General features: G+C 36.6%; 1 protein-coding gene across 1 annotated transcript in view; it reads right to left on the reverse strand.

The window, feature by feature from the left end:
* Positions 1–1,383: 1,383 nt before the first annotated feature.
* Positions 1,384–13,239, reverse strand: part of SNX3 (sorting nexin 3) — a 49,606-nt gene continuing 37,750 nt past the window's right edge. The window contains exons 2-4 of the mRNA XM_040474320.1: positions 12,836–12,931; positions 3,442–3,566; positions 1,384–2,149 (exon numbers count right to left, since the gene is read on the reverse strand). Coding sequence (XP_040330254.1) covers positions 2,044–2,149; positions 3,442–3,566; positions 12,836–12,931 — 327 coding nt within the window. The 3' untranslated portion in view covers positions 1,384–2,043. The remainder of the gene's footprint in view (positions 2,150–3,441; positions 3,567–12,835; positions 12,932–13,239) is intronic.

Below are 13,239 nucleotides of genomic sequence, written 5' to 3' on the forward strand. Positions count from 1 at the left end.
ATCAGGCTCTGTGCCGACAGCTTGGAGCCTGGAGCCTGCTCTGGATTTTGTGTCTCCCCCTCTCTATGCCCCTCCCCCACTTGCACTCTCTCTCTCAAAAACAAATAAACATTAAAAAAAAAAAGTAAGCAGGCCAGTACAACCCATCCTAAGCCACATTATTCCTTTGTCTATAAATGATCAAAATCAAAAGAATTCCAGTGAGCAGAAACGTCCACACTACTGAGGTTTTTCTGTTGTAGGAGGCAGTCCTGTGCACTGTGGGAGGTTTAACAGCATGTCTAACTTCTGCCCACTAGATTCCAATAGCATTCCCCAGTTCTGACAACCAAAAATGTCTCGAGATATTGCCAAATTGCCCTGGGGGCAAACTCATCTCTGCTTGAGAAACACTGCTTGAGAGGAACTGATTCAGAGCTACCATGACTCTGTTCTGCATACCAAAAACCGACAGCCTTTTGAGTTTACTTCTCTAGCTCCCTGAAATAAAGTTCACATGTTGTTTAGCTTTGTACCTTCTTAATTTATAGTAACAGAAATGTCCAGTTTATGGAATTGTGAAATATTATTTAAGCAACAAAAGGTCTCACAGGGCTGCTCTAATTCCTAGGACTTCCAGTCTGCTAGGTGGACATCCTAGTCTGGCTAAGACCAAAGCTGGTCCTCTCAAATGAACTGACCTGTCTCCAGAGGAGACGCCACTGGAGTGGGGAGGCAAACCTTCCTTACCTTGTGGTTTAACTCTAGGTCACAATGGGACCCTCCCAAACCACCAGATGTTGTTCAAATTCAAATCAGAGACCACATTCTGGCTGCAAAGGTCTGGCTACAACACAAGTTAGACAGCAAGGAGTCATGCATTTTCTGGTTTCTTATCACTTATACAAGTCGGGCTAGAACGCTGTGCCCTTCTCCCTTGATTAAAGAGGATAAAGTGTGCCACCATCCCAAGCCAAATTAAAGAGAAAGCGTGAATCTGCTGATCAAGAAAAGCGTTATTATACCCTTGCTAAGTTTGTTTAAACAAGTCACTTAGATGAACTAGGAAAAAAATTCCTCTGAAAAACAGGAGGCACAGTGTTGACTTATCTTAAAAGGCCTTTTAAGAATGACTTGAGATTACAAAGCATTTTTCAAATACACAAAGTGCTTCATAACAACTCAGTAAGCTTTAAGGAATGCTTCTTTTAGTACATCACTTTTTTTGTTGTATAAAAGAAAATACCCCAATTCAAAGGGTGGTAGCATATTTGATATCACCCCTGTTTAAGAGGAATGGAGTTACAGGAATGAGAAGTATATAATTAGTAAATAATCCCTCTCAACAAGTGAGTTAAGTAGGACAGCCGTAAAGGGGAAAAAAAGAAGCTGGAGGCAACACAATCAGTGCATATCAGAAATGCATTTTTATTTTTATTTGAAAACAACTTAAATTTTTAGACAAATGATTTTAGTATATAAATTGGATTTTGTTTTTATACAGAATATAAAGATTTCCCTCATTGATCTTCCATGTGAAGGGTATTACAAGCCTGAAGGGAGATACTTTCTGCACACAAGTGTGTATCTCACACGTAGGGGACTGGAAACCAATGGTGTAGTGCTTCTACACATAAATTAGGACAAGTGACATCACATATTAAAAAGGGGTAAGAGAAATATTCTAGTTAATCAGATTCAAGAAGCAAACAGGACACAAAAACTGTGCAGATAAGACCAAGTCAGTAACTTTAGTTAGGACACTGCAGATCATACTGGAGTAACAGGTTTGTGGGGTTATAGCGTGTACCACATTAAAACAGCAAGGAAGAGCGAGAAAGGCTGGAACAAGGGATTTTCACTAAAGCAAATTAACTTCTTGTCAACTGCCAAAACAAAACAAAACAAAACTGAGCATATGAATGTTAGTATACTGAAGGCATGTTATACCAGTTTCTGTGCAGCATGCTAAAAGTTAGATAGAACTTCTTCACTGGTGCATACGAATCATTAATAGTCACAGGAGGTTTTTTTTTTTTTTTTTTTGCCCCTTCTCACCAAATTTCAGGCATGTCTTATTTTAGATGGAGTATAGCTTTTATCTATAATTTCGTCCTGTAAAAACATGTGAAGACAACGTTCATTCTGTGCCAGAGGATGACCAGCGACCCTAGGAATAAAAATTACAAATTTAGTCCCAATACTTTATAAAAGTGGGGTCAGGAGTCACACACACATATTCTATAGTTAAAAAGCATGTATGATTTAGCAATAATAAGTGTTATTCTGGACTGCACATGTACCCAATAAACTTCTTTATATAGCAGTTTGTACATTCACAAAAAACCTAAATGAATTTTAATGTTAAAAGTGAAACATGTCATTAATTCTAAGAACCCATTTTAAAGAAGGAAAAGATATAGGATCAAAATTAGAAATATACTGAATTTGGAAAAAAAAAATACACTGAAGTTCAATAAAAGCCCAAAACACTAAGAAAGAGTGTGTCCAGGTTTTTCTTCTTTTTCCTTTTTTTGGCCTGCTTTAAAGGTTCCCATTGCAGACTAAACACAAGATCAAAATGGGTAACCAGACTTCTATTTCTGAATTCAAAAGTACCTCAGCTAACACTACCTTCTCCAAAAGGAAAGCGTGTTCATAAAATACAATGAAGGCTATGTGCTAAACTAAAAGTTAAAGGCTTTGTACAACTTTCCCTCCTGTTTACCACTCACAGATCTTCAAATTACTAAAAACTGAAGTTGTTGGTTAGTATGTAACCTCGTACAACTATATTCTTCAGCATTTGACTTCATTTGGTCAAATTTAAGGCCAATGCACAATTTATAGCAAGCCCCTTCCTGACATCAGCTCTGTTACTTTGGCTTTTAAAAATGGCTATATTTCAAATTAAGAATAAAATTAAAAGCTAGAAATTTTGGTTTAAGAGTTCCTAAAGTAAAAGATAAACAATTGAAAGTCTTCTTACAGTTTGGAAAGAAACATTTTGCTGTGAAAATTTTGAATGTGCACCTTTACACAAGACATGCTGATAATACCTCCATTTGCAATCAAACAAAATGATTGCAAGTGTACCGCAAGTTTTATTGTTCATGCTAGAACATACCTTAAATGAGAAAGAATCATAAGTAAAACTATTTTTTAAATGCTGCAATTTTAAATGTAATTTGCATAAATTAACCAAGAAAAACAAATACAAAACTTAGGTCAACACAAAGATACTCATTTTAATCACTCAAGTGTGTTAATATTTATCACATGATATTCAACTTGTTATATACTTTTACTTTATTTAAATGATACAAAATGTTAGTTAGGAAATGGCCAAAAAAGAAAAGCAATACTACAGTTTAGCTTAATATCTAAATTTTGACTATTTGCTTAAAGTTGTCTCAGAACACTATTCATTCTTATACCTCTTGAGGTACAGAAAGTACTTACTTGTTTATAAACTGCTCCAGCCCTTGCTTCCTTTCTTCAATAAAATTATCATCAAATATTCCATCATCTCCTCTGAAAGGAAGCTGACGCAAAAATGCTTTTCCAGGGAGCGGGGGAACTACAACCTAAAAAAACATAGGAAAGTTCTTGAAGATGCTGACTGGGTTGTGAAAATTTATAGAGCACAACATGAAGACAAAGTATATGTTCACTGTGACAGCTATTCCACTGTTTAACTAGTTTAAATAAAAAAATCAGTAAAGAACACATTGAAAAAAAAAACACACTAAAAAACAGTCAATGTTTTGGAGGCAAGATAACCAAAAGTAGACAGAATAAATAGCCCATTAGATCAATGCTCCTTAATGGCATGGCCCATAGCTTAAGGTTTTCCTGAACTTATTGAAGCATAAGTATATAAAAAGAGCATTCAAGCAATGCTGAAATGAAGCCTATGATGCCTCCAGTTTTGATGCCACTCAGGGAAGACCATGCTTTATTATAATGAGAAACTACAGAGATCAAAATCAACTTTTAATGAAGAAATAAAATATTAACAACATTCTCTCCAGCATGGGCAGATAAGAATTCTGTGGTCTATTTCCTCCACCTCATACCATCTTCATACAGTCTTTCCTACTTGTGTTTGAGGTGATGATAAAAAAGTCAACAATTCTGTCACCATGCTTCCATTTTTTTTTTTTTTTTTAATGTTTACTTGAGAGAGAGAGACAGCACACATGCAAGTAGGGGGAGGGACAGAGAGAAAGATAGGAGAGAGAGAGAGAATCCCAAGCAGGCTCCACACTGTCAGCAAAGAGCCTGACGCAGGGCTCCATCTCCTGAAGCATGAGATCATTACCTGAGCTGAAATCAAGAGTTGGATGCTTAACCGACTAAGCTGCTCAGGTGCCCCACACTTCCTTTTTCTATGTTAAGAAACATGTCAACATTCTCCCAAATCTACTACTCCATCTTTCCCCAAAGACCTGTCATTTCTTTCTTCCTACATAGCAATATCCTATTTTTCCCCTTCAAAGTCTAACTATCCTCTAGGGTCAACTTATACTGATCTCTTCTAGGAATTATCTAGAGCTCAAATATTTGAGTTAAATAGCACCTAGCTACTTACTTCTCAGGTTAGTTAGGGTTTCTCGCCCATGGCACTATTAACATTTTGAGTCACATTATTCTTTGTAGAGGGGGGAGAGTAGGGGAAGGAGTTTCTTGGTGCACTGCAGAATGTTTAACAGCATCCCAGGCCTCTACCCACTAGACTGGGTAGCACCCAGTAGTGACAATAAAAACAGTCTCCAGACCCTGTCAAGTCTCCTGGGGGATAAAACAGGCACTGGTGGAAAACCAACTTATCCTACTAATGCCTTCAAATCAAAGATCCTGTCTCAGGCTTCCTATGGTTATTTAAAGAAAAGTTGGGCACACAACACAACAGACACTCAAATATCTGTTAAATGACTAACCACTTAGTGGGATCCATATCTTACACCAAAACAGAGAGAAGGTGTAAGTGACAAATCAAACAAGAAGAAATATAAATAGTAAACAGAAGTAATTGTACATACCCTAAAAGAGGAAAAATTTTAAACCCCTGATGCAGTTTCTATCCCAAAACAATAACCCAGCTGGGTAAAAAAAGGGAAAGAGCAACACAACTTCATAAAGAATAGCAAAGAACAAAATGACAGCAAAAAAGAAACACAAAACCAAATACCCAACATAAAATTCATGATTCCTTCCTAAATGTAGTCTTCTCTCCAGGACCAATGATTAACACATCTAGAGATTTGTCTCTGTAACTCTGCCTCAGTATTCTTGAATCTCTCTCCCTACATTGATATTTGTGAAGTAGAGTGATAAAACCTGCAGAGACCTTACAACTGAGAAACACATCATGACCATTAACAGAGCTCCAGCAGAATGGCTTTTCTGAAGGACAGGGGAAAACATCTGTATCTATGAAACTACTATTAAAAAAAGAATCTAGAACCCATGCACTAAACAAACGATTACCATTAATTCAGGACATAATTCAGCATGAAATTTAAGATCAGTATGTATTATCTGCAGAGATATATTCTTCCTAACATAATATTCAAAACAGTCACTGAAATGGATGGTGAGGTTGTAGGTAACAGGATTTAATGATCTACAAAAATCTTGAGTGGCTTGCCCAGCTAAGAGTCCAAAGATCCTCTTCAACATCAAATTAGTTTTGCTGAACAAGTCTGGAAAGATCTAGTTAGAATTTTTTTATTTTTTTTATTTTTTAATTTTTCATTAATAATTTATTTACTTTTTAAAATTATATCCAAGTCAACATATGGTGCAACAATGATTTCAGGAGTAGATTCCTTAATGCCCCTTACCCATTTAGCCCACCCCCCCATCCCCTCCAGCAATGCTCCATATTTAAGAGTCTCTTATGTTTTGTCCCCCTCCCTGTTTTTTATTGTTTTTGTTTCCCTTCCCTTATGTTCTTAAAGTCCTCATATGAGTTAAGTCATATGATATTTGTCTTTCTCTAATTTCGTTTAGCACAATACCCTCTAGTTCCATCCATGTAGTTGCAAATGGCAAGATTTCATTCTTTTTGATTGCCGAGTAATACTCCATTGTATATATACCACTTCTTCTTTATCCATTCATCCATTGACGGACATTTGGGCTCTTCCCATACCTTGTCTATTGTCAGTAGTGCTGCTATAAACATTGGGGTGCATGTGCCCCTTCAACACAGCATACCTGTATCCCTTGGATAAATACCTAGTAGTGCCATTGCTGGGTCATAGGGTAGTTCTATTTTTAATTTTTTGAGGAACCTCCATCCTGTTTTCCAGAGTGGCTGCACCAGTTTGCATTCCCACCAGCAGTGCAAAAGAGATCCTTTTTCTCCACATCCTCGCCAACATCTGTTGTTGCCTGAGTTGTTAATGTTAGCCATTCTGACAGGTGTGAAGTGGTATCTCATTGTGGTTTTGATTTGTATCTCCCTGATGATGAGTGATGTTGAGCATTTTTTCATGTGTCGGCCATCTGGATGTCTTCTTGGGAGAGGTGTCTATTCATGTCTTTTGCCCATTTCTTCACTAGATTATCTGTTTTTTGGGTGTTGAGTTTGATACATTCTCTACAGATTTTCGATACTAACCCTTTATCTGATACTTCTCCCATTCCATCAGTTGCCTTTTAGTTTTGCTGATTATTTCCTTTGCTGTGCAGAAGCTTTTTATTTTGATGAGGTCCCAGTAGTTCATTTTTGCTTTGGTCTCCCCTGCCTTCAGAGACGTGTTGAGTAAGAAGCTGTTGCTGCCAAGGTCAAAAAAGTTTTTGCCTGCTTTCTCCTTGAGGATTTTGATGGCTTCCTGTCTTACATTTAGGTCTTTCAACCATTTTGAGTTTATTTTTATGTATGGTGTAAGAAAGTGGTCCGGGTTCATTTTTCTGCATGTCACAGTCCAGTTTTCCCAAAACCATTTGTTTTTGTTAGAGACAGATGTTTTGTAAAGAGACTGTCTTTATTCCATTGGATATTCTTTCCTGCTCTGTCAAAGATTAGTTGGCCATATATTTGTGGGTTCATTTCTGGGTTCTCTATTCTGTCCCATTGATTTGAGTGTCTGTTTTTGTGCCAGTACCATATTGTCTTAATGATTACAGATTTGTAATACAGCTTGAAGTCTGATAGAATTCTTATACCAATCTAATCATCATTAATCCAAAGATACGTGTGTACACGTGGGGTTAGAAGTAGACAGGAAAATACTTGGCCAGCATAATATAGTGAAAGCATACTAAAATAAAAGCTAAAAAGATATCACTATAAATGACCAGTAAACACAATAAATATCATCTACTTCCTAGCCTCATATAACAGATCTTATTTAATTAAAAATACTTATAAACAGGGGCTCCTGGGTGGCTCACTCAGTTAAGCATCCGACTTCGGCTTGGGCCATGGTCTCACAGTTCGTAAGTTTAAGCCCCGTGTTGGGCTCTGTGCTGACAGCTGGAGCCTGCTTTGGATTCTGTGTCTCCATCTCTCTCTGCTCCTCCCCCACTCACACTCTGTCTCCCTCTCTCAAAAATAAAAACTAAAAAAAAATTTAAAAATTAAAAAAAAAAAGGTACTTAACTTGATTAATTGTTCTTAGCAATACTATAATGAAAATACAACTTTCACATAGGTTAAATCCCTCAGAGATTTAACTGGTCTATTGTTAAAACTGAAGTATTGTGCTTCAAAGGACAGTAATAAGTGGAAACAATTCACAGATAAAGAGATTTTGGCAAATCAACTATCTTGTAAGAGACTTTTAAGAGTTTTTTGTATATTCTAGGTACAACTCAATAATAAAGACAAAACACTCGATTAAATGGGCAAAGGATCTGAAAAAAATATATATATAACTGATAATAAATATAAATATAAATATAAATAAATATATATATATCTGATAAATACATGGAAAGATGATCAACATCATAAGCCACTGGGAAATGAAAATTCAAACCATAATGATATTCCAACTTCACACATACTAGGACAGCTATAATAAAGAAGACATAATAGTTATGTGTTGGTGAGGATGTGGAGTACACGGGAACTCTCGCACATTGTTGGTGGGAATGTACAATGGTGCAGCTGCTTTGGTAAACAGTCTGGGAGTTCCTCAAAATTAAAGAGAGTTGTCACAGGACCCAGTAAATCCACTTCTAGGTATATACTCAAGATAAGTGAAAATATATGTCCAAACAAAAACCTGTAAACAAATGTTCACAGCAGCATTATCTATAATAGTCAAAAAGTAGAAACAACCGAATGTCTTCAAACTGATTAATAAATGTGTTATATCCACACAACAGAATATTATTATTGGGCAATGAAAAGAAATGAGTTAAGAAAAAAAGAAGTAGTGGGGCCCCTGGGTGGCTTAGTCAGTTGAGCGTCCGACTTTGGCTCAGGTCATGATCTCACAGTCTGTGAGTTCGAGCCCCGCATCGGGCTCTGTGCTGATGGCTCAGAGCCTGGAGCCTGCTTCGGATTTTGTGTCTCCCTCTCTCTCTGCCCCTCCCCTGCTCATGCTCTGTTTCTCTCTGTCTCAAAAATAAATAAAAACATTAAGAAAAAAATTTAAAAAAAAAAGAAAAAAAGAAGTAGTGTTTAATGTTGAAAACACACTCAGTGAAAGAAGCCAGACACAGAAGGCTAAATATTCTATGCTATTTATATGAAATGTCCAGAACAAGCAAATCCATAGAGAAAGTAGATTAATGGCTGTATAGGGTTGGGTGAGGAGGGGCTGGGGGAGAAATTGGTAGCGACTACTAATAGGTATGGGATTTCTTTTATGGAGTAATTAAGATGTTCTAAAACTGACTAGTGATTGTTGCACAACTTTATGAATATATCAAGAACCACTGAATTTTACTCTTCAAAGTTTATTTTTATTTATTTATTTTGAGAGAGAGAATGTGTGTGTGAGCAGGGGGAGGCACAGAGAGAGAGGAGAGAGGAAATCCCAAGCAGCCTCCGTGCTGTCAGCACAGAGCCCGATTTAGGGCTCAATCTCACAAACAATGAGATCAAGACCTAAGCTGAAATCAAGAGTCAGATTCTTAACCAACTGAGCCACCCAGGGGCCCCTGAATTTTACACTTTAAATGGGTGAATTGTATGGCATGTGAATTATATGTCAATAAAGCTGTTATTTTTTCAAACAGTGCTATATACATTCACCAAATGTTTATTAAACACTCCAACATGCCATGCACTATGTTAAGCAAAGCCCAAAGCCCATCAAGACACTTCTTCCCATAAGTCAGAGAAAGACAAATACTGTATGATGTCACTTATAGGTGGAATCTAAAATAAATCAAACTCATAGCAACAGAGAGTAGCAGAGACTAGTGGTTGCCAGGGATTGGCAGGTGGGAGAAATGGTAACATGCTGGTCAAAAGGTACAAACTTCCAGTTATAGGATGAGTAAGTTCTGGGGATCTAAAGTAGAGCATGGGGAGTATAGTTAACAATAATGTATCATATATTTAAAAATTGCCAAGAGAAGCATATCTGAAATGTTCTTACCACCACCACCACGAAAAAAAAAGTAACTATGTGAAGTGACGGTATAGTAACTAAGCTTATTGAGTTCATCATTTCACAATATATACATATAACAAATCATTATACTGTATGCCTTAAACTTACATAATGTTATCTGTCAATTATATCCTAATTTTATTATTTAAAAAAAAATTTTTTTTAGTGTTTACTTTTGAGAGAGAGAGAGATAGAGAGAGGGTGCGAGCAGGGGAGGGGCAGAGAGAGAGAGAGACACAGAATCCAAACCAGGCTCCAAGCTCCGAGCTGTCAGCATAGAGCCCAGCATGGGGCTTGAATTCATGAACTGTGATGTGAGACCATGACCTGAGCTCAAGTCAGATGCTTAACCGACTGAGCCACCAGGCACCTCAATTATATCTCAATTTTAAAGCTGGGGAAAAAGGACACTTCTTCCCTATGGTCATAAAACATTTCTTCTTTGTTACCCATAACTTTTCTAACTTGGTTTGTACATTTAGAGCTTAAAACCATGTAATTTATACACAGTTATAAATTTTTATTCCTAGACAGCCAAAGTTTCAACTCCATTTACTGAATATAAATTCTTTTCCCTACTGAATGACAATGTTATTTTTGTTCTGAACTAAATTTCTAATAAACACGTAAGTCAGCTGCTAAGATCTATACATTCATTCTAAGTTCTACTACATTCAACTAATCTATTTGCCTATTCCTAAAGCAATAGCAAACTATTTTAATTACTATAGCTTAAGATAAACTCTGATGTCTGCATATGCTTATTACTACATGCTGAAAATAATTTCTGACTCTTCTTGAGCTTTCTTGGATTGTAAAGCTCAGATATAAATCTGCAAGTTCATTAAAAAAAAACATTAAGATTTCTGTTAGAATTTTATGAATTCATAAGTAAGTTAGGAGGTAATGCTTTACTCTGATCAGGTTTACTGCTAAAATGTCACCTCTAAGTGAGGGCTTCCTTTGACTACTCTATAAAAGAGTACTCTCCTGGAATTCCTTGCTTCCTATAGTTTTTGGTTTTTTTAGAACATATTCCTATCAGACATACTATGCATCTTACTATTTTTTCTGCTTTTCCTTCACCACAACCCCAACTTCCCCAATTGAATGTAAACATCATAGAAGTGGGAACTTAATTTATTCACAGCTCTATCTATAACTCATAGAACATAAAGAATAAAAATAAAACACGTTTAAAAAAAGTGAATATTCCATGGAAATGCAAGCTGGTGCAGCCACTCTGGAAAACAGGATGGAGGTTCCTCAAGAAACTAAAAATAGAACTACCCTACGACCCAGCAATTGCACTACTAGGCATTTATCCAAGGGATACAGGTGTGCTGTTTCGAAGGGACAAATCCACCCCCATGTTTATAGCAGCACTATCAACAATAGCCAAAGTATGGAAAGAGCCCAAATGTCCATCGATGGATGAATGGATAAAGAAGATGTGGTATGTATATACAATGGAGTATTACTCAGCAATCAAAAAGAATGAAATCTTGCCATTTGCAACTTACGTGGATGGAACAGGAGGGTATTATGCTAAGTGGAATTAGTCAGAGAAAGACAAAAATCATATGACTTCACTCATATGAGGACTTTAAGATACAAAACAGATGAACATAAGGAAAGGGAAACAAAAATAATATAAAAACAGGGAGGGGGACAAAACAGAAGAGACTCATAAATATGGAGAACAAACTGAGAGTTACGGGAGGGGGGATGGGCTAAATGGGTAAGGGGCACTAAGGAATCTACTCCTGAAATCATTGTTGCACTATATGCTAATTTGGATGTAAAGTTAAAAAAATAAAAAATAAAACAAGTTAAAAAAAAAGTGAATATTCCAAAACAAGAATGTAGTATTTCTAAGTTTTGAAATTTTCTTTACATGGTCTTACATTTCTTTTTTACTCATAAACATTTTATACTTTGATAGTCTTTTTTTTTTTTTAATTTTATTTATTTATTTTGAAAGAGAGAGAGCAAGAATGAGCAGGGGAGGTGGAGAGAGAGAATTCCAAGCAGGCTCCGCACTGTCAGCGCAGAGCCCCCATGCAGGGCTCAAAGCCATGAATTGTGAGATCATGACCTGAGCCAAAATTAAGAGTCAGACAACTGACCGAGCCACCCAGGTGCCCCTATGCTTTGATAGTCTGTTGAGTAAAGTTGTTTTTCCTTTAAATTTTGATGGAATGCTATGATTTGTGTATATTGTTCTCTATCCAGCCACAGGTCTGGTTAAGGAAGTTTTCCTTCCGCTTCAACTTATCACACTTGAGAAATGAGTAGAAGCGACCCTACTTCAGGGCTCCTACCATATCAACTTGTTTCCTATTACACTCTAGTCACAAAGTAACTTTTCATCATTCTGAGCACACCATGCCCTTCCAGAACTCTATGTTGTTGATGTTCTTCTGACATAGGGCTGAAATAAGGGACTAGTAGGAGACCTTGCCTTGCTGATTTTTTTTGAAGCCAAAGTCACCAAATTTTCTTTTAAGAGGAGATGACTCTTACCAAGGTATTTAACAGTTTTAAAATTGCATGTAATTGGGCACCTGAGTGGCTCAGTCAGTTAAGCGTCTGACTCTTGATTTCATTTCAGGTCATGATTTGACAGTTCGTAAGTTTGAGCCCTGTATCGGTGACAGTGCAGAACCTGTTTAGGATTCTCTCTCTCTCCCTCTCTTTCTGTCCCTCCCCTGCTCTCTCTCAAAATAAATAAATAAACTTGAAAAAAAACCGCATGTAGCAACCTATGAGACCATGACCGTCATTTAAAAAGCTAAGCTGAAGAAAGACATATCAGAGTAAGGTAAGTACTGGTTTTTGAAAATTTTTGTTATATATACATGTGTGATGATGAAATAAAAATTTATTATGAGTCAGTAAAAAAACCCTGGAAATCCACTGATACATGAGATGTATTAAGGAAGACAAACTTGGCAAGGAGTGTGTGGGAGGGCAAGACTGAATAGGAAGATGAGGGAAAGGAAGGAAGTAATAGCAAAAAAGTTCTAAGAAGTAAGTGTTACTCAACTATGACTTAGTAAAGACCTCAACTGGGCCTTTAAGTAAACAAGAAAGAGTTCTGAGCAAAAATTAGACTTCTTCTATCTCCCGTAAGATAAAATCGAACTCCTTGAAATGAAGAAATCAAATATGCTTTTACCTCCTTCATTCTAGGTAAGTTTTCTGAAAGGTTCTTAAACATTAAAAGTCAGAGTGTTTTGCTTTAAAGTCCTATTGCAAATAATTCTTACCTTGCTCTCTCTTTCTAATTCACTTCGCAGCCACTCAAAGTCACTGTATCTTCTTCTAACAGTAGATTCCTTCAGCTTGAAAATAGGCAGATTTGTCTGAAATTAAAAAAAAAAAAATCATTCCTAAGCTGAAGCATGGGACAGGGACTTCAAAATAAGGAGGCTGGGGGATCTGTTTGTCAAATTGATAATATGGCAAGCCTGGTTATCTTAAGATAAGAAAATCATGAAGTTATCAAGATGACATTTTTACTTCTAACAAAATAAAACTTCACTAAATGTTAAAAACGTGTATCATTTACACTACAGTGCAATTTATTTATTTTTAATTTTTAGAGAGAGGGAAAGAGAATCTCAAGCAGGTTCCAAGCACTCAGCACGGAGCCCGATATGGGGCTTGATCC

Source organism: Herpailurus yagouaroundi, unplaced genomic scaffold, assembly GCF_014898765.1.
Source record: "Herpailurus yagouaroundi ecotype Mexico unplaced genomic scaffold, PumYag 139, whole genome shotgun sequence".
Lineage (NCBI taxonomy): Eukaryota > Metazoa > Chordata > Mammalia > Carnivora > Felidae > Herpailurus > Herpailurus yagouaroundi.